General features: G+C 36.5%; 1 protein-coding gene and 1 long non-coding RNA gene across 3 annotated transcripts; both read left to right on the forward strand.

The window, feature by feature from the left end:
• The first annotated feature begins 1,825 nt into the window (after positions 1 to 1,825).
• Positions 1,826 to 16,528, forward strand: LOC111496801 (LMBR1 domain-containing protein 2 homolog A-like). 2 transcript variants are annotated; one of them, XR_002720515.1, is made up of 15 exons: positions 1,826 to 2,166; positions 2,850 to 2,929; positions 3,012 to 3,170; positions 3,481 to 3,694; positions 4,443 to 4,529; positions 4,625 to 4,764; positions 7,044 to 7,124; positions 7,228 to 7,292; positions 13,134 to 13,306; positions 14,096 to 14,226; positions 14,310 to 14,397; positions 14,638 to 14,851; positions 14,985 to 15,088; positions 15,310 to 16,160; positions 16,228 to 16,528. XR_002720515.1 is itself a non-coding variant. In XM_023147320.1 (14 exons), the coding sequence occupies exons 1-14, from the start codon at positions 1,999 to 2,001 to the stop codon at positions 15,835 to 15,837; spliced, it is 2,232 nt and encodes a 743-aa protein (XP_023003088.1). In that variant the 5' UTR covers positions 1,826 to 1,998; the 3' UTR covers positions 15,838 to 16,528. The 2 variants fall into 2 exon arrangements, 1 of the variants encoding a protein (XP_023003088.1); XM_023147320.1 differs by having other exon boundaries at positions 15,310 to 16,528.
• Positions 9,094 to 13,126, forward strand: LOC111496812. Its single transcript, XR_002720517.1, has 3 exons — positions 9,094 to 9,107; positions 11,247 to 11,248; positions 11,784 to 13,126. It is a non-coding gene; the product is annotated as an uncharacterized LOC111496812 (long non-coding RNA).
• Positions 16,529 to 17,785: the final 1,257 nt, after the last annotated feature.

Raw genomic sequence — 17,785 nt, forward strand, 5'->3', positions numbered from 1 at the left:
CCGCATCCCATTTGGATAAGAACCTTACTTGGAATTAGTTTTTCATTGAAAGCGATTGTTACTCACTATTGTTAGATGAACATGACTCTCCACAATAGTATGATATTGTCTACTTTACCCAAAAGGCTTCATATCAATGGAGGTAGTATTACTCACTTATAAGCTTCATATCAATGGAGTTAGTATTACTCACTTATAAGCTTCATATCAATGGAGTTAGTATTATGTGGGACTTTCATCATTCAACACCTCCCCTCGAACAAAGCACGCCTCCCCTTAATCGAGGTTTGTGGCTCTGATACCATGTTAGATGAACACGACTCTCCACAATGGTATGATATTGTCCATTTTGAGCATAAGCTCTCATGGCTTTGCTTTGGGCTTCTTCCAAAAGATCTCATACCAATAGAGTTAGTATTCCTCACTTATAAACCCATGATCATTCCCTAAATTATCCGATATGGAACTTTCATCATCCAACCACAATAACCAAAACAAAACTCATAATCCAACCCAGTTGTCAATTTATTCATTTTTTTTAATTATTTAAAATTTTATACAATTTTAAAGGGTTAGGCTATGAACCCTAATTTTTAGTTGGAAGACAAAAAAAAATATTCTATACCAACCAACCAATAAATATATATATATTATATATATATATATATATATATGATACAATAAATTTAATGACTAAAAATAGTTATTTGAAAAGGTTGAGAATAAATATGATTTTGAAACTTTTTTCCTAAAGCATGTTGCTTTCTATCCTCTTCCTTCTGTTCCCAATATATATATATATATATAATAAAATTGTTGTATTTTGGAGCAACACGATTATTAAAAATAAATAAGAAATCATTGAGGAATTAAATGCTAAAATGGGGGGGGCGACGTGGGCGGCAGAGAAGGGGGGGAAGTGCGTGGGTGGCCACCTTTTTGTAAAATAGAGATTGGGGAGGAAGGCATGGGGAAACCAACAAATAAAGAAGATTGTGATATGTGGCAAGATTGGGGAACCCACCTGGCGTGCCCATGTCTTTTGGGCTTTATAGATTGCTTAAGTTGCAAGTACTTATCCATCGTGGCTTGCCCAATCTCTTTATGGAACTGTGGGTTTGATCTTGTGCAGTGGAGTAATGGTGCGTCTTGCTTGCTTGCTTGCTTGTTTGGGTTGTTGAAAAAACTGATACGGAAACAAAAGAACTCAATCATGGAATGTAGACCAGATCCGATGAACTAAGTGCTCGTCTCTCTACTCTTTTTCGTTTATGTTGTTTCCTCAGTCATCTTAGGTTGGATATTGACTCTTGTGCGTGGTGGTATAGGCAGAGATTTCAACGGGATCGGGATCGAGTAGAAATGACTATGAGGTGAGGTAGAGACAAGAAATGAAAAAAAAAGAAGAGAATGTTTAGAAAATCCATATTCATATTTAACTCTAATTTGGTACTAAATATCCTTAATAAATACTCTACAACAAATATACATTACAAGTTGAGCAAAAGAAGTTGACGCTAGTTTCTCATGTATTTTAAATATAAATAGTAACCTATTTAATGGGTGGACGACTAAAATCTCAACACATCATGCACCTGCAGGTCAAGGGGCTATGAAACGAAGATGGGCCGGAGCATAAATGGGCTCTCAAAGAAACCATAATCGACCCGACCCGACCGACCCGACTTATATCCGTGAGCCTTAAATGAACAATTACGGGGTTACTGCTGCTGCCCGTGCAACGCACACGAACGCCGTTTCTGAAAGTAAACAGGAAAAAAAAACACTAATAATTTCGCGCGCCCAGGCCAAAACTCAACGTCCAAGCGCCAACTGCTGCAGCCTTTGTCTTTGTCTCTGTCTCTTTCGTCTTGCAATACAACAATGTTGTTGTGAATTGTTGGTTCAGGCAATTAGATCGACTCGTTTCGTCTTCTCCCTTCCGTTTCATTTGACAAAAAAGCTCATCGTGGAGGGGAGAATTTTCGGGGCGGAAATATGTGGGTGTTCTACATGATCTCGTTGCCTTTAACTGTGGGCATGGTGATCGTCACGCTCAAGTACTTTGCTGGTCCATGGGTGCCTCGTTACGTTTTTCTTACCGTCGGATATACCTGGTTCTGTTCTCTCTCCATCATTATACTCGTCCCTGCGGACATCTGGATGGTATGCTTCTTATCGTGTCTTGTTAATTGGATTCCTCGGTTGCTTTTATTTGGAGATTTGGCATGTCGATGCGTTTGATATGAATTTGACAATTGGTTTCGTGAGATTTTAATATGCCGTTGGAAGGAGATTTGGGAATTAGCTGAAGTGATTAGGTCTTGTGTAATTATCTTCATTATTTTCGTTGATGGAGGTTTGGGTGGTAGTTTTCTATTTATTCTTCTACAAATTGGCATCTATTTGAACAGAATTCATGGCGTGGGTTTGTAGGATCAATTTCATGTATTTTAATTGATAATGATAGTTTTTAGATATTTTTGTAGCTCCAGATTTCTACTAGAATGGTCATTGATAACGGTACCAATATTATCGATCTACCTATCTATTTATTTATTTATATATGTAGAAACAGAGAGATGAAGCATATTCGATCAACTATTTGGTATTATTAGTTTTTGGCAGTTGTACTTCCAGATAGTTAGTTGTGATCCTCAGTTGCAATCTTTACCAATTCCTCTTTCCTGCATGGAAAGCACTGTTAATTGTTTCTGCAAAAAGATAACCCAGAGATCATCTTGCATCCTCTTATTAGCCAAGTTTTTTTTTTTTTCTTTTTCCGTAAGTGTTAGCTGAAACAAACAATAATCATATTCTTGCTATTGATATAATGTATGTATGTACAGACTACAAGTCGTCTGCCAGAGACTGGAGTAATTTCTTTCTTTTGGAGCTGGTCCTATTGGAGTACATTTTTACTTACCTGGTATACTCATAGTACATATACACTTCTCTCGCTTAAAAACTGTAGAGTAATCCTCATATTTTCCAATCACATCTTGAAACAGGGCTGTGGTGCCACTTATCCAGGGTTTTGAAGATGCGGGTGACTTTACTGTGAAACAAAGACTGAAGACCAGCATCCGTGTTAACTTGGCATTTTATTTGGTTGTTGGATCCATAGGTCTTTTTGGACTAATTCTCCTCATCGCAATGCACAAGATTTGGTTAGTTATTGCTTGAAAATTTTGGCTTTTATAGATCCCCTCACATAATGTTTTAAGCCAACCAAACAAAAAGAACGCAAATCCACCAAGGTTCTATGAACTATATATGATAAACTAGAAAGTAATTGGAGGAGTCTTATCCACAAAAAGTTTAAACGTCCCACCTTTGTAACTGTCAAATTATCTTGGTATATAATGTCTGTTGATTTTACAAGTTCGTGTCGTTTGTTCCTTTGCACATTTGTGAATTATTATATTATTGAACACTTTCTGTGATCGGAATAAAATTATTTTGCCTCTTTGTCAATAGGCATGGCGGTGTTCTGGGTTTCGCTATGGCGTGCTCAAATACATTTGGATTGGTAACGGGTGCATTTCTTCTTGGCTTTGGTCTGAGTGAAATCCCCAAGAGTATTTGGAGAAATGCTGACTGGACTACACGCCAAAAAGTTCTTTCCCATCAAATTTCCAAGATGGCTGTTAAACTTGATGATGCTCATCAAGAACTATCAAATGCTATTGTTGTAAGTGTTAGCCTCCCGCCTCCCCCATGACACTCAGCAGATGGACAGAAAGAAAAACTTAACTAAATGAAATCTTCCAAATCAAGCAGCTCCTCTCTGTTTCACACGTGCACACAGATGCATGCATTTGCACCTGAAGATACACACACCAATGTGTATACTTAGATTTGTCGTTTTTATTGTTATGCTGTTCCATTATCGTTTCTGGTTTACCCTCTTTATTCCATGTATATTTGGCCGTGTCTTACTGTTAAAGTGCTTATTTAAAAAGTTTGGCTTTTGGCTTTTTTTTTTATTGAATTCTGTATTTATGATTTATTTTTCATAGTCGTTCCTATGCAACTGGTCCATCTTTTATTAGGTATTTAGTTAACTGAGTTTTAGTTCGGCAGTAGGAGTTATTTTCCTCTTCTCTATCTTATGTATTTAGTTAACTGAGTTTTAGTTCGGCAGTAGGAGTTATTTTCCTCTTCTCTATCTTATGTATGTAAGAAAATAATATAAAATGAGTGATCCGTATATCAATTGGCTGATTTTACCTTGTGGCAAGTGAGTAATTGAGATAGGTAACGTCTTTCATGGAGACTTTGAGTGGGTGGGGTATCGGCTACCTAAGCAAATAGAGATGAAATTCCCATAAGTAGCAACTTGCAACTAGTTTATAGTATTTTATTGATTGGTTGATATGCATGGAAGAAGAACAACCTAATTGTTTTTATTCAATATTTGATCTTCATTTATGTAATAGGTTGCCCAAGCAACGTCTAAGCAGATGTCTAAACGTGATCCTCTAAGACCTTACATGAATGTTATTGACAACATGTTAACTCAAATGGTAAAAATATTTTTCATTATTTTATCCATTTTAAAGACATCAGTATCTTAACCAGTGTTTTTATGCATCATTTTCTTGCAATTGCCCATTCTCAGTTTAAGGAAGATCCATCTTTCAAACCACGAGGTGGACAATTAGGAGAAAATGATATGGACTACGATACCGATGAGAAATCAATGGCAACGCTTAGGCGTCATCTTCGCAGAGCAAGAGAGGAGTACTACCGGTATAAAAGGTATATATGGATTATTTACTCCTTTCCAGTCATTTCAGATTGGAAGGTTTCTTGGAGGTTTTTGAGTTGTTCGGCATTTCTTTTGATGCTTTCTTAACTTTTCAATTTGTCCATAAAAAGTTATGTTCTCTCTTTGTTTCACAAACAAACACAAACAGACAAATAATATATATATATATAGATAGATAGATAGATAGACAAACAGAGATACATACATACGTACAAGCACAACTTTATTGTATCTCACGTTGCTTAGTCGGTGCTTTCTAGCCTTATATGGGTAACAGACCATCTATTTTCTTAAGAATGGGTTTAATGCTAGAAGTAAATATGTTTACTTTGTGCGTTGCATTGGTATCGGGATAGATATTATATTTGTTGAACCTAGAATCTTTTATTTGATTTGTTTCTTTGAATTTATGTACATTATCCATTAGGAAGGTGGTGGAATTGATGATCGATCAAATTTATGATTTTGAGGGGCATTTTGGTCACTGTCAGGGAGTTTGTTAGAATGAATCTGGTTATTAATAGAGTGATTTAAGGAAATTGAAGGTTAGACAAACATTGGGTGAGTATTTCAAGTAGCTTGGAATTGCGAGAGCTGGCAGAAGCTTTAAAAAATTTCTCCAGTTTTGCAATCCTTTCATAATCTCAATACAAATATCAATTTGGTGCCCATTGAGTTTGTATCAAAGCTTCACTCTTGGTAATGAATTATGAGTTCAGGAGCTAAATTATTGCGTAAAAATGGACGGAATCATGTACAAAAAGGAAGGAACCATTGAAATAATTAAGGCAATAAATTTCAGAGGGGCTAAATTATGACCGGGCAAGTATTTGGAGGGAGGAGAGATTGCACTTTTTTGCCAAAGCTGACTTTAAGTTAGCTATCGAAAAGCTGACTTTGAGGAAATAAACTTGTTCAAGAATCTCAAAAACTGTGTGAGATGAACATGATTGACAAGGGTAGAGTGCTTGTGTAGAAAAAGAAGAAACTTAGACGAGGATATTTCTTGGAAGAGCATGTGTTTGGAGCTGCAAGAGTGAAGTGTTCTGGTAACTGAGAAAGAGAGAAACAAATTACAAAGTTTTCTTTTTCTATTGTCTTCATTAACCTTTTTGCTCGAGCTCACCATGTTCAGTATGGAGGCAAGCATTGCACGTTGGAAAGGGTAGAATGCATTGGCGATGGTGAGGGGTTATTTGAAAAGTAAACAAGGAGTGGCAAAGGGGTGTTGGTGCATGGAAGTTATTTTTAGTCATCTTGCATTCTTGCTACATCTTTTATCAAATAAGCTTGCTCTAGGTACTCAATATTTTTTCTGTATATATATTTTAATCTTTTTGGCTATTGCTACATACTCATCTCAACCTGAACATTGAGATTGATAAGCTCTGTAAGTGTACATCTTGGGCCTATCTCTTGCATTCAATCTTGGGATCAATACTTTGTCACATTGCTGCTTAGTCTTAAATGTCTTATTGTTAAATGTATATGGTCATTTAATGTTACATTAGAACAGATTTGCAATGTCACTATAAAGTATATTCAAGAAACATCTCTTTTGCCATGTCAATTTAACCTCTTTAAATGAAAAGTCAGTAGCTATTCAGGTTTTATTTGGTGGCAATGTGTTAATAGGAGTTGGCATCCTAAGTGCCATTACTTGACCTGCACCCTGAGGAGAGGTGTATTTTAGGGGTAAAGTAAGAATATACTATATTACTAGGGGCGTATTAGTTATTAGCTGGAGATGGTCAGAATGAATATGGTTATTAGAAATAAATAGCGTGTGCAAGAGGACAAGAGATTGGACGAGTATCTCAAGTAGCTTGGAATTGAGAGAATTAGGAGAGGCTTTAAAATTTCTTTTCCAATTTTTTTATTTGTTCATCGTTTCAGAACAATTTGGTTCGTACCATTTCACTGCTTCAAGTGTGTGATATCTTGGCAATGAAATAAATCTTGCTCTCAACCACCGTTAATTTTGCATCTCCTTTTGTTAATTTCTATATGCTGTATCATCATGAGATGTTGATTTTTGAATATTCCCCCTTTGGATGTAGTTATATCTGCAAATGATGGTTTAAATTAACAATTATTGGTATGCTTACCGTGACAGTCAATCTTCTGTCCAAGTACTTTGGATTCTCAATTTACTAGCTTTATCTGCTTATTGACTTTCTTGGAGGAGCAAGAATTCTTGTTTGCTGCTTGTTAGATATCACCGATTAGTTTTAAAAGATTTCATGATTTTTTTTTTTGGTTTCCGTAGCCAATATATGACCTATGTAATGAAGGCCCTTGAACTTGAAGACACTATAAAGAATTATGAACGCCGCACGTCAACTGGATGGTTTGCCCCCTAATTACTAACTTTGGTGTTTTATTTTAGCCTGGTTACCTTTCATCTCAGAATTTAGATCTTTACCATCAGAATGTCCATGTTATTTTGTCAGGAAATATGTTTCAACCCTCAGACATGCTCGAAGTGGGAAGTTGGGGTCTATCTTGGATACACTTGGTAAGCATAAACTTCATCAATGTCATTTTTTTCTTTAGTGCTACCTGTGACCACATGAGATAGTGTGATGCCTTCGCAGAATGTTTGTGGATGTCATCTTCTTGGAATTATGGAACATAATTAAATGTTCTTTATACTGCATTAGTAAGTCAAATATTGGTCTCAGTCGTAAATAATATGGGCAGCCTGTTCTTTTTTGTTGCAGTCAAGAGTTTCTCCCTTTTTAATATCTGTTTGTGCTTAGACCAGCTTTTGTGCATCCCGACTAATTTTACTGGAGAACTTCCTAATTCTACCATATTTGGTTACTTAAGAAACTTGTAGGATATTAAATTGTAGGTAAGTGGCCTCCATGACTTGAACCCATTTCCTCTAATGTCTTGTATTTCTTACATTGGTTCTCGTGGACTACTAGGCCAACCTATAATTGTTAGTTAAGCGGTCAATTTTGAAGGTCATTTATAGGTCAACAACCTACTTTAAGAACCTGGCAGGATTTAGAGAAATTTCATACTTTGAATAGGTGTACCATACCATTGGATTTTTGCGACGGGTGTATAGTGTCTCTACTTCGAATGGTTTAAAAAAATATCAGTTTCATTGGACACATAAGATTGAGGTAGCCTTTTGGCAAATAAATCATGGTGTGTGAGAGTTCTACTTCTTGCTTTGCCTATTTTGAGCAACCGTTTGTTGTGGTGGCTGAGAGACCTCTGGAGTGGAATCAGGTAGTCTTAGGCACAATGTGCCACTGTGCACGTATGGAGGTTTAGTCAGTGAGCAAGGTCGGCCTTGATGTATAGGAGGGAGCTAATGGAAATTGTACCTGCTTTCAGATTCGGTGCCCTTATTTAGGCAGGGGTCTGCACAAAGTCTAAATTTTTTGCTTGATTTCAAATCATTGGTGTAGGATGCCTTGAAATGGACCTTCGAGCTCTTGGCTCTGAACTTAATATTCAGTACAGATATTGGATTTAGAATAAGGTGGGCCTTTTCGTTTGGATGATTTTTCAAGGTACATTTTTATTATCCATTATCAACTCCAAAATAGAATCACAACCTTCAGCCTATCTAGATTCCCATGGGATGGAATGATTATTACTCAAAAAGGATGCTTGGTGCATAAGTTGTATGGTACCTAGGAAGCAATCTTGTATGGCTAAGCTCTAGGGTTCTTGACATTCCAGCTTTATGGGCAACCATGAGCTAGTACTCAAGACTTGCAAACAGCTGGCGATGGATTAGTTTTGAGATGAAATGTAAAGAGATTGCCACGTTTGTGCAACTATGTGCGATCTACCAGTGGATAAATCATTGACAATAGCTCCATTGGGACTGCTTGTTCCTTATTCCTTTACTCCACTAGGTGGGAAAGATAACAGCGACTTTGTTGAAGGCTACCTTGCGATCTACAAGTATGCCCTTCCTCCTCAGTGACAGTTTCTCACAGCTAAAGTTGGTAGTTAGAATTTCTTAACAGAGGAGTGCAGTTCCGTAGCTGCGTCTTCATCGTACTAAATACTGGCAAGATCTTTTTAAGTTTGTTTTTGTCAAGAAGTCTTCAAAATGCACCAGACATTTGTAAAGAGGAGCTCATCCCTTCAATTCCGACTGTAAGTTTGATGTCATGAACTGCTAATTTGAAGTACATCCAAAATGCATTACTTCCAACAATTCGACGCATTAGATTTACTTGCGGGTGACAACAGAGAAATTTGGTAGAATTCTTTGAGAGAAGAGAACTTTGTAAAACTATGAAGGAATGCTTGATTGATTTTCTACTTCTTCCACCCATGCCAACATACATATATATAGGTAAATTGGGACATTCCCCATTACTATTTATTATCCAAAAGTCATGCATCTATTTAATTAGGAACTAATGAACCTACATGTATTCATTCATACATGTCCTTATACATGTATCTATACATGTACATGTGACCCTTCAACACATGTATCTATTCATACATGTATCTACTAGTGTCTCTTCAACATCCTCCCTTAAACTGAATTCTGCAGAAATCAGTTTAGGACTTCACTTCATCTTCTTGAACTGTATCTTGAATTCTGCTCATCCCAATTTTCTTCTAAGCTTCGAACCATGGTTGTTTCAAGGGCTTTGTGAATAGGTCTGTGATTTGTTCATCACTTCGGCAAAAATTGAGTTCAATAGTGCCTTCTTTACACAAATCACGCAGGAAATGAAATCGAACATCGATGTGCTTACTTCTTCCATGCAACACAGGATTTTTAGACAACTTAATAGTTGACATATTATCACAATATATAACCGTCGTACTTGGTTGCTTCTGATTAAGATTTTCAAGTATTTTTCTTAACCAAATTGCTTGGCACGAGCATGTTGCTGCTGCCACAAACTCTGCTTCTGTAGTTGAGAGTGTTACAATAGGTTGCTTCTTTGAAGACCAGCAAATAGCTCCTGAACTCATCATGAAAATACTTTCTGAAGTACTTTTACGATCATCTATATCACCTACATAGTCTCTATTTGTATAGCCAATCATCTTCAAATCATCTCCTTTCTTGTAGAATACTCCCAAATCAAAAGTTCCTCTCATATAACGAAGTATCCTTCTTGTTGCATTGAGATGTTTTTCAGTTGGATGCTCCATGTAGCGACTTATCATACTAACCGCATACATGATGTCTGGTCTTGTTGAAGTTAAGTACATCAAACTTCTCACAATTTGTGTGAAGTACCTATTATCAACCTCTCCCTTTAATATCCTTGTGCAACTTCAAACCCAATTCTGATGGAGTTCCAAATGTGCACTCATCCATTTTAAATCTTTCAAGTAATTCTTGAGCATATTTCTTCTGACAGATAAAGTTATCCGCGGGAGTTTGAGTAACTTCTACTTCAAGAAAATATTTCATCCAACCAAGATCTGTCATTTCAAATTCCTTCATCATGCTCTTCTTAAAAAGTTCAAATATTTCTTCATTATTGCCAGTAAATATTAAATCATCAACATATAAGCAAATAATGAGAATGTTACCTCCCTTTTAAGTTTTCACATACAACAATGTTCATATGGGCATTTAGTGAATCCCATCTTTTCAAAATGAGAATCAATGCCACTGTACCATGCTCTCGGAGCTTGCTTTAAACCGTACAAAGCTTTCTTCAACCTGTACACTTTTTCCTCTTTACCTATTTGAACAAAACCTTCTCGTTGCTCCACATATAGCTCTTCTTGAAGTTCTCCAGGTAAGAAGACCGATTTCACATCAAGTTGATAAATAGGCCATGATTTATGTGTTGCAATAGAAATTATTATAAGCCTTATAGTATCTTGACGTGCTATTGGTGGAAATATCTCTTTATAATCAACTCCATACTTCTGCTTGTATCCTTTTGCAACTAGTCGTGCCTTGTACTCATCCACCTCACCATGTTCATTCAACTTGGTTTTGAAAACCCATTTTACTCCAATTGTTTTCTACCCTTTCAGTGAGCTCCCAAGTCTTATTCTTCTATATGGATTTGATTTCACTGTCCTTGGCTTCCTTCCATTTCTTCTCCTTTACAGCTTCTTCACAGACAATTGGATCACTATCCATAAAGAATGCTAAATAAGCACTATCACTCGAGTCATAGTCCATCTCATAATCAATCATCCAATTTGGTCTCTTTCTTGTTCTTGGATTTCTTTGATTGTGATCATGATCTTCTTCTACTGGTTCTTCTTGTTGAGCTTGTGATGAGCTCTCTCCATGCTCATAGTGAGGCTGAATAGGGGCTTCAGCTTGTTCTTCTTCAAGATCTACAGGAAGAACCAGTAGAAGAAGAAGATCATGTTCACAATCAAAGAAATCCAAGAACAAGAAAGAGACCAAATTGGATGATTGATTATGAGATGGACTATGACTCAAGTGATAGTGCTTATTTTGCATTCTTTATGGATAGTGATCCAATTGTCTATGAAGAAGTTGTAAAGGAGAAGAAATGGAAGGAAGCCATGGACAGTGAAATCAAATCCATAGAGAAGAATAAGACTGGGGAGCTCACTGATCTTCCTAAAGGGAAGAAAACAATTGGAGTAAAATGGGTTTTCAAAACCAAGTTGAATGAACATGGTGAGGTGGATAAGTACAAGGCACGACTAGTTGCAAAAGGATACAAGCAGAAGTATGGAGTTGATTATTAAGAGGTATTTGCACCAGTAGCACGTCAAGATACTATAAGGCTTATAATTTCTATTCCAGCACAGAAATCATGGCCTATTTATCAACTTGATGTGAAATCGGTCTTCTTACATGGAGGGCTTCAAGAAGAGGTATATGTGGAGCAACGAGAAGGTTTTGTTCAAATAGGTAAAGAGGAAAAAGTGTACAGGCTGAAGAAAGCTTTGTACGGTTTGAAGCAAGCTGTACACTTTTTCCTCTTTACCTTTTTGAACAAAATTTTCTGGTTGCTCCACATATACCTCTTCTTGAAGCTTTCCATGTAAGAAGGCCGATTAGTTGTTGGTGACAACAGAGAAATTTGGTAGAATTCTTTGAAAGAAGAGAACTTTGTAAAACTACGAAGGAATGCTTGATTGATTTTCTACTTCTTCCACCAATGCCAACATACATATATATATATAGGTAAATTGGGACATTCCCCATTACCATTCATTATCCAAAAGTCATGCATCTATTTAATTAGGAACTAATGAACCTACATGTATCTACACATGTACAAGTGACCCTTCAACATATGTATCTATTCATACATGTATCTACTAGTGTCTCTTCAACATTACTAAGAACTTCGCTATCAAACTCAGTAGCAGTACTTGTCTCCTACTGAAACGATTCCTTTTCAAGAGGATTTATGGCTGTGATTCATCTGTGTTTATTTGTTGGAAAGACCGGTAACACCTATTGGCATAGTTAACCAGCTGACAAGGAAGCATAATTATATTCTAGAGGATCTCAATATTTGCTGTTCTCAATGTCATATGAAAAAATTGGCTGATGAAAGGAAGTGAATTGCATGTTGTGGTAGAGGACTTGGCATTTTTGAAGTTGCAATCCTATCAATAATGCTCCCTGTAGAATGTTCAAATCAGAAACTTGTGCCGTTTTTTTTGTGGCCCTTTCCTAGTTGGAGCTAAGGGAGCGTGATTTCTTAACTAACTTTATCCATCTAGTATCTGATGTCTTCCTCCATTCTATCTTAGACGATATGAGGTTGACTCTCCGGCCCCTCAGGTCACTATTGGAGACTTGTGGCTCTGTATTAAAGGCAGACCTCTTTCCCTTCACCTCAACTCGAATATGGGAATTGCTTGTTGAACCAAAAAAATGTTCTTTGCAGTGCATCTCAATCAAATGGGGGCAGAAATACTAGTTAGTTATGTGGAGAATACTTGTAGAGGGCATTTCGGTGCTTCTAATCAGTGCGTCATTGTATCATGTATGTAACACTATGGGGGTAGATCTACAAGGGTGGGGTCGTTAGATCTGAAATGTAAATAAAAGAGATGCAGGAAGGAATATGTTGTATTTGGTCGCTAATGCGAGTGAATGGGACCCTCTGAGTTCCTGCATTCTCACTGCTAGAGTTTCTTCTCAGTGGTGAGCCCTTGCATTTATCAAGTATATTTTGATTTTTATTTTATGGGTTTTCTTTTTTGTTTTTTCTCTGAAATGTACATCAGTATGAATGTGTCTGACATTGCCACAGATAAGTAGTCACCATGCTTATTAGCTTGTATTGTAACTATCTGTTAGTCTTTTATTCGATATCTTGCAACAGTAAAATACTTTTATTTTCTGCTCTAAATCGTAAATAATGAATATTTACAATGAGTTAGTGGTCTGCAGAATTTATATGGCGATGCATCCTAAGAAAGCATCTTCAGAAAGTTTTGGCTGTTATACTTGGTATCATGTCTGCTGCAATTCTTTTAGCCGAGGCCACCCTGTTACCAAGAGTCGATTTATCACTTTTCTCAATGCTCATTAAATTAGTAGGACGGGAGGAGGTGCTTGTGCAGGTACATTATCATAGTTAGCAGGGAATTGCTTTTTCTATGTGCATATATCTCATTATGTAATTGTTAGGACATTCAGTTAAACATGATATGTGAACCAGTATTTATGTATCTTTTGTTTATTATGTACAATTCAGTCGCATGGGATTCTTTCATTTCATTAAATGAACTGTGGGCGATTCTTTGTCAATTCTTTGTCAAAGTAATTTTCCTAGAGGGAGGGTGTTCGGGATAAGAAAATGAAAAGAAGCATATTTCATTTACCGCATCCCAATTTTCATACTGGTGATAAAAACCGAAATAAACAGATTGGTCTTGACTCGGCCGTTGTTAATTTTGACATGCAGCTCCCTTATCTAATCACGAGCTACAACCCAGCTGTTAAGACCCCTATTTACATTAGAGAACGAAAGATAAATGATAGCTAAACCAGATGTGAACTAAAATTATTTTGATATTCTCAGTATTAATTATCAGACGTACAAGCTTATTTCTTTCTTCTTTTTTCTTTTCTTTTCTTTTCCATTTTTTTTTAGAAAAAAAAAGTTCATTTTCTTGCAATTTGCAATCTTCCTATAGTAGTTCTGGAAAAAAGGAAAAAAAGTCTTTCATCAGTTTTTCGGAACATCTACTTAAGATTCAGTTTAGACTTTAGGATCCCTTTCCTCATTATCTGACTACTGCTATCTGTTACTTTTCTCCCTGCCATAATTTTTCCCGTATGTAGTGGATTCATTTTTGCTTCTCTGGGACTTCTCTGATGATTGGTAAATTTATTTTCTTTTCTTTCAGGCCTTTGCTTTTGTTCCATTGATGTATATGTGCGTGTGCACGTATTATTCTTTATTCAAGTTTGGAACTTTGATATTCTATTCATTGACACCCAGGCAAACAAGCTCTGTGAGCTTGCTTTTAATTTGTTCGTGAGTATTTCAGTTTTACCTATTATTATCTATTCATCTTTATGATAGAGTAAGTACTCATTTTATGTTCATTCCTCTACTAGGATGGTTGCCAGGTATGCTCCACCGATTTCATTCAACTTTCTCAATCTCATACGTCTTGATGGGAACGAGAAAACTGTTTTTGAACAGGTAATCATTGCTATTACTATTACTATTATTTTTAATTACTGCAATGTTCCTTTGCAGCTGTGGTTTATTTTTGGGATTTGAGGTCTTACCTATTTATGATCTTTCTTTCTTCACCTTTCCTGAGTGCTTAAAAATTCTAACGCTTATCAGTAATATATTTGTGACTGTGGTGTTCTGTTGTCTCCTTTAATCATATTCACTAGTTTACCTGATATATTGTGCAATTATACATAATGGCAGAGGATGGGTAAAATTGATGATGCCGTCCCTTTCTTTGGAAAAGGTTTTAATAGGATTTACCCGCTTATTATGGTTGTCTACACCATTTTGGTTGCCAGCAATTTCTTTAATCGGGTTATTAATTTCCTGGGAAGCTGGAAGAGGTTTAGATTTCAGTCGGAGGTGGATGATATGGATGGATTTGATCCTTCAGGAGTAATTATATTGCAGAAAGGTAGTCCTTGGATAATATTGGTAGTTTACTTTTCTGGATGAGTTTTGGCTTTTTTTATGTCCAACCTAGTCTGGTTCTTATTTGGTCGTTGTCTCATTCGAGAAGTTTTAACATTTGCGCCCAATTTCCTCAGAACGATCTTGGTTTGAACAAGGGCACATGGTCGGTGAGCACGTTATTCCCTTAGCTAGAAATTTCAATGGAATAGACTTGGAGTCAGGCAGCAGCAACAGCGCAGTATGTACATTTTCCATAAATATTTCTTCTCGAGGCATTCATGCAAATTGTGAACCATATTTTGATGTCATGGTGGTGCTATGTTTAGGAGAAATTGAAATCCTCACAATATTTAATGTAGGAGATATATTTTCGTTGGTGATCTCAAGTAAATGCATCTCGATCTGAAGAATTCTTAATTTGGTAAAACTTTCTTTCTAATCAAGGAGTTAAATATTCAGGGTTTTCTTGATGCCAAAGCGAAGGCAACAAACAGTCTAATAAATGAAGACATGAACGGGAATTCGTCAAAATCTTCTGCTGATGAGGGTCGGAAATATGGTTCTAGCAGAGAAGCCATGAGCAACAAGTATGCCGTAATTAGAGAACAAATTAGACAATCATCATTAGACCCAAAGGCAGTGGCAAACATGGCTTCGGCCAAGGTTACCTTACTTGATACAGTTAACGGCGAATCTAGCAATACCAATGAAAAGACGACTTCTGATTTGGCCTCAAAGTGGGAATCGATGAAGATGGGTTTCCAAAACTTCAAGGCTAATATAGGAAACAAAAAGTTCCTTCCCTTGCAACAAATTCAAGACACAAGATCTCTTTCTCGTCTTGATTCATCTCAGTCTCTTGATGAGATCTTTCAAAGATTGAAACGGCCATCAGATCATGGGAGTCATAGCGATGATGAGGATGGGATTGAAATCAAGGGTTCCGAGGAGGGAACAGAGATTGAGCGATCAAGGCCAACTAGATAACATCCTTTTTTTCCCTTAAGGTTTAAGAAGCAAAGAATACTGTTCTGAGTATAAGCGTTGGTGCCAGTTAAATTGTTAACTTGCAGTTGGATTATCCCGCATCTGAATACATATTTGGTACATTATCCTGCTATACTAACGCATTTTTCTACGTAATATAAGCTGACTAGTTGAGAAGAAAACAGAAGGATAGAGTCACTCGCTAACCGTTCAAATGACCGTGGTCGTAAAATTCAGAGGTTGCAACTGCAAAGGTTTGTGTCTTAGTGGCATCGGCATTGCTTTGATTCTCAAGTTTTGGTTCAGAACTCAGATGCCATAAGGTAATTGTATACTGTACATCTTTATCTGGTATTTTGATATCGATGTCAATGTAACTATAAGTTTTAGGAAATGAAGGTTGAAATTGTAGACATGAATGGTGTCTGATATTTGACACTTTTTCTGGAAGCTGTATATTTCATATGATTTAAAAGACTCATGGTATAAGTCAGCCATTGCCGCATTCAGAGGGATAATAAAGAGAGGTCAGCCATTGATCGTCATTTACATTCTTAGCACGAATGTGAGCCCTCCATCTTCAAGAATGCTGTAGTAACACTATCTAAGGAGACCCATAATATGTCCACTCTCAAGCCGTCTTCATTGAAGTTCTAAAGTGAATAGAAGCTCATCAAACAGCTTTTCTAGAGTTCAAAATCGCCCAGAGGATCATTTAAGGCAAGAAGACCAAATGTGGATAACAAACAAAGATTCCGTCAAGTCTAGCACTCATGGTTTGACATAAACATGAGATCAAAAGGTGATTATCAAAACGAGCAAGCAGGTTGAAAAATGAAAGGCCCCACCAATGGGCAAGTAGTGTGTGTGTGTGTGTGTGTGTGTGTGTGTCAAATATGATAGATGGAGAGAAAGTGTTGATCAGTTGTAGTGCAACCCGACCACAGAAAATGGACAATCTTTGAAATGACACTTTTCCCCCTCTTTTAAAAAACCCTCAAAAAGCAGACCCTCGTGCATATTTATCAATGTAGACCCAACCGGACATCGACATGTCGTTCCACTTTCCTAACTTTCAAATTCACTCACCTTTCGAGTTTCGACACAAACAAAGATTGATACTTTTCTCTCTCATTCTCATTTGCATTCGAGCCTCCTTTACAAACATATCCAAAAACCCATTAAGAATAAACTCTTTTTTTAAAATCAAATCAATATTACTGCTCTTATCCAGGAGATTTTATTAATTTTATTTCAGAAAAAAAAAATAATAATAAAATAAAAGTGGGACAGGCGATGGATGCAGCCCATGCCTGCACAAATTTCCATGGAAAACCCTGCAAGATGCTTCTAGGGATCTGTGCCGCTGACTGTGGCCTGTGGGTGACACGTTTCTCTCATCAATTTTCCTTTTTTCTTTTTCTTTTTCTTTTTCTTTTTTCGCAAAAAGTATGATTTATATTTTAACCTAACTTTCCTGTCACAAAAAACAGACAGGATCTTTCTATATCGAACATATATTATTGCAATTCTGCAAAAACAATATTAGTTCATATTAATATAAATATTAGATTATTATCTTCCTACCTTACTCTTAAAACAGCGGTATCTATTATATGCATCTAAAATTTTAACTATATTTTAATAAATTCCACACTAAACCAAAAATAATGGAGACATTAAATATAATTTTAGCGTATTCTTTGCATATTCCGAAATATTTCTTCTCTATTAAGTTAAAGAATTGCTAAAGTAGACACTATCATACCATTTGAGAGTCTGTGATTCATAACACAATTCTCGTTACTAAACTAATGAACTAAGGACATGGGGACCTATCCCCTTTCCCTACGCCTCATGCTCTATGGATATATATAGTTTGGTCGGTTGTTCTGTTCAAACTTTAAAAGCAATTACGCAATGCATGCTGGGTTTTCAATGGCTAACT

Source organism: Cucurbita maxima, unplaced genomic scaffold, assembly GCF_002738345.1.
Source record: "Cucurbita maxima cultivar Rimu unplaced genomic scaffold, Cmax_1.0 Cma_Scf00023, whole genome shotgun sequence".
NCBI lineage: Eukaryota > Viridiplantae > Streptophyta > Magnoliopsida > Cucurbitales > Cucurbitaceae > Cucurbita > Cucurbita maxima.

What these genes read in the sequence shown, in the direction of transcription:
- LOC111496801 (XM_023147320.1), top strand. Translation starts at nt 1,999, where the DNA reads ATGTGGGTGTTCTACATGATCTCGTTGCCTTTAACTGTGGGCATGGTG. An exon ending in CGCCGCACGTCAACTGGATG is followed by an intron (nt 7,125 to 7,227) that starts GTTTGCCCCCTA and finishes TTATTTTGTCAG; the next exon opens with GAAATATGTTTCAACCCTCA. An exon ending in GGGAGGAGGTGCTTGTGCAG is followed by an intron (nt 13,307 to 14,095) that starts GTACATTATCAT and finishes CTTTTCTTTCAG; the next exon opens with GCCTTTGCTTTTGTTCCATT.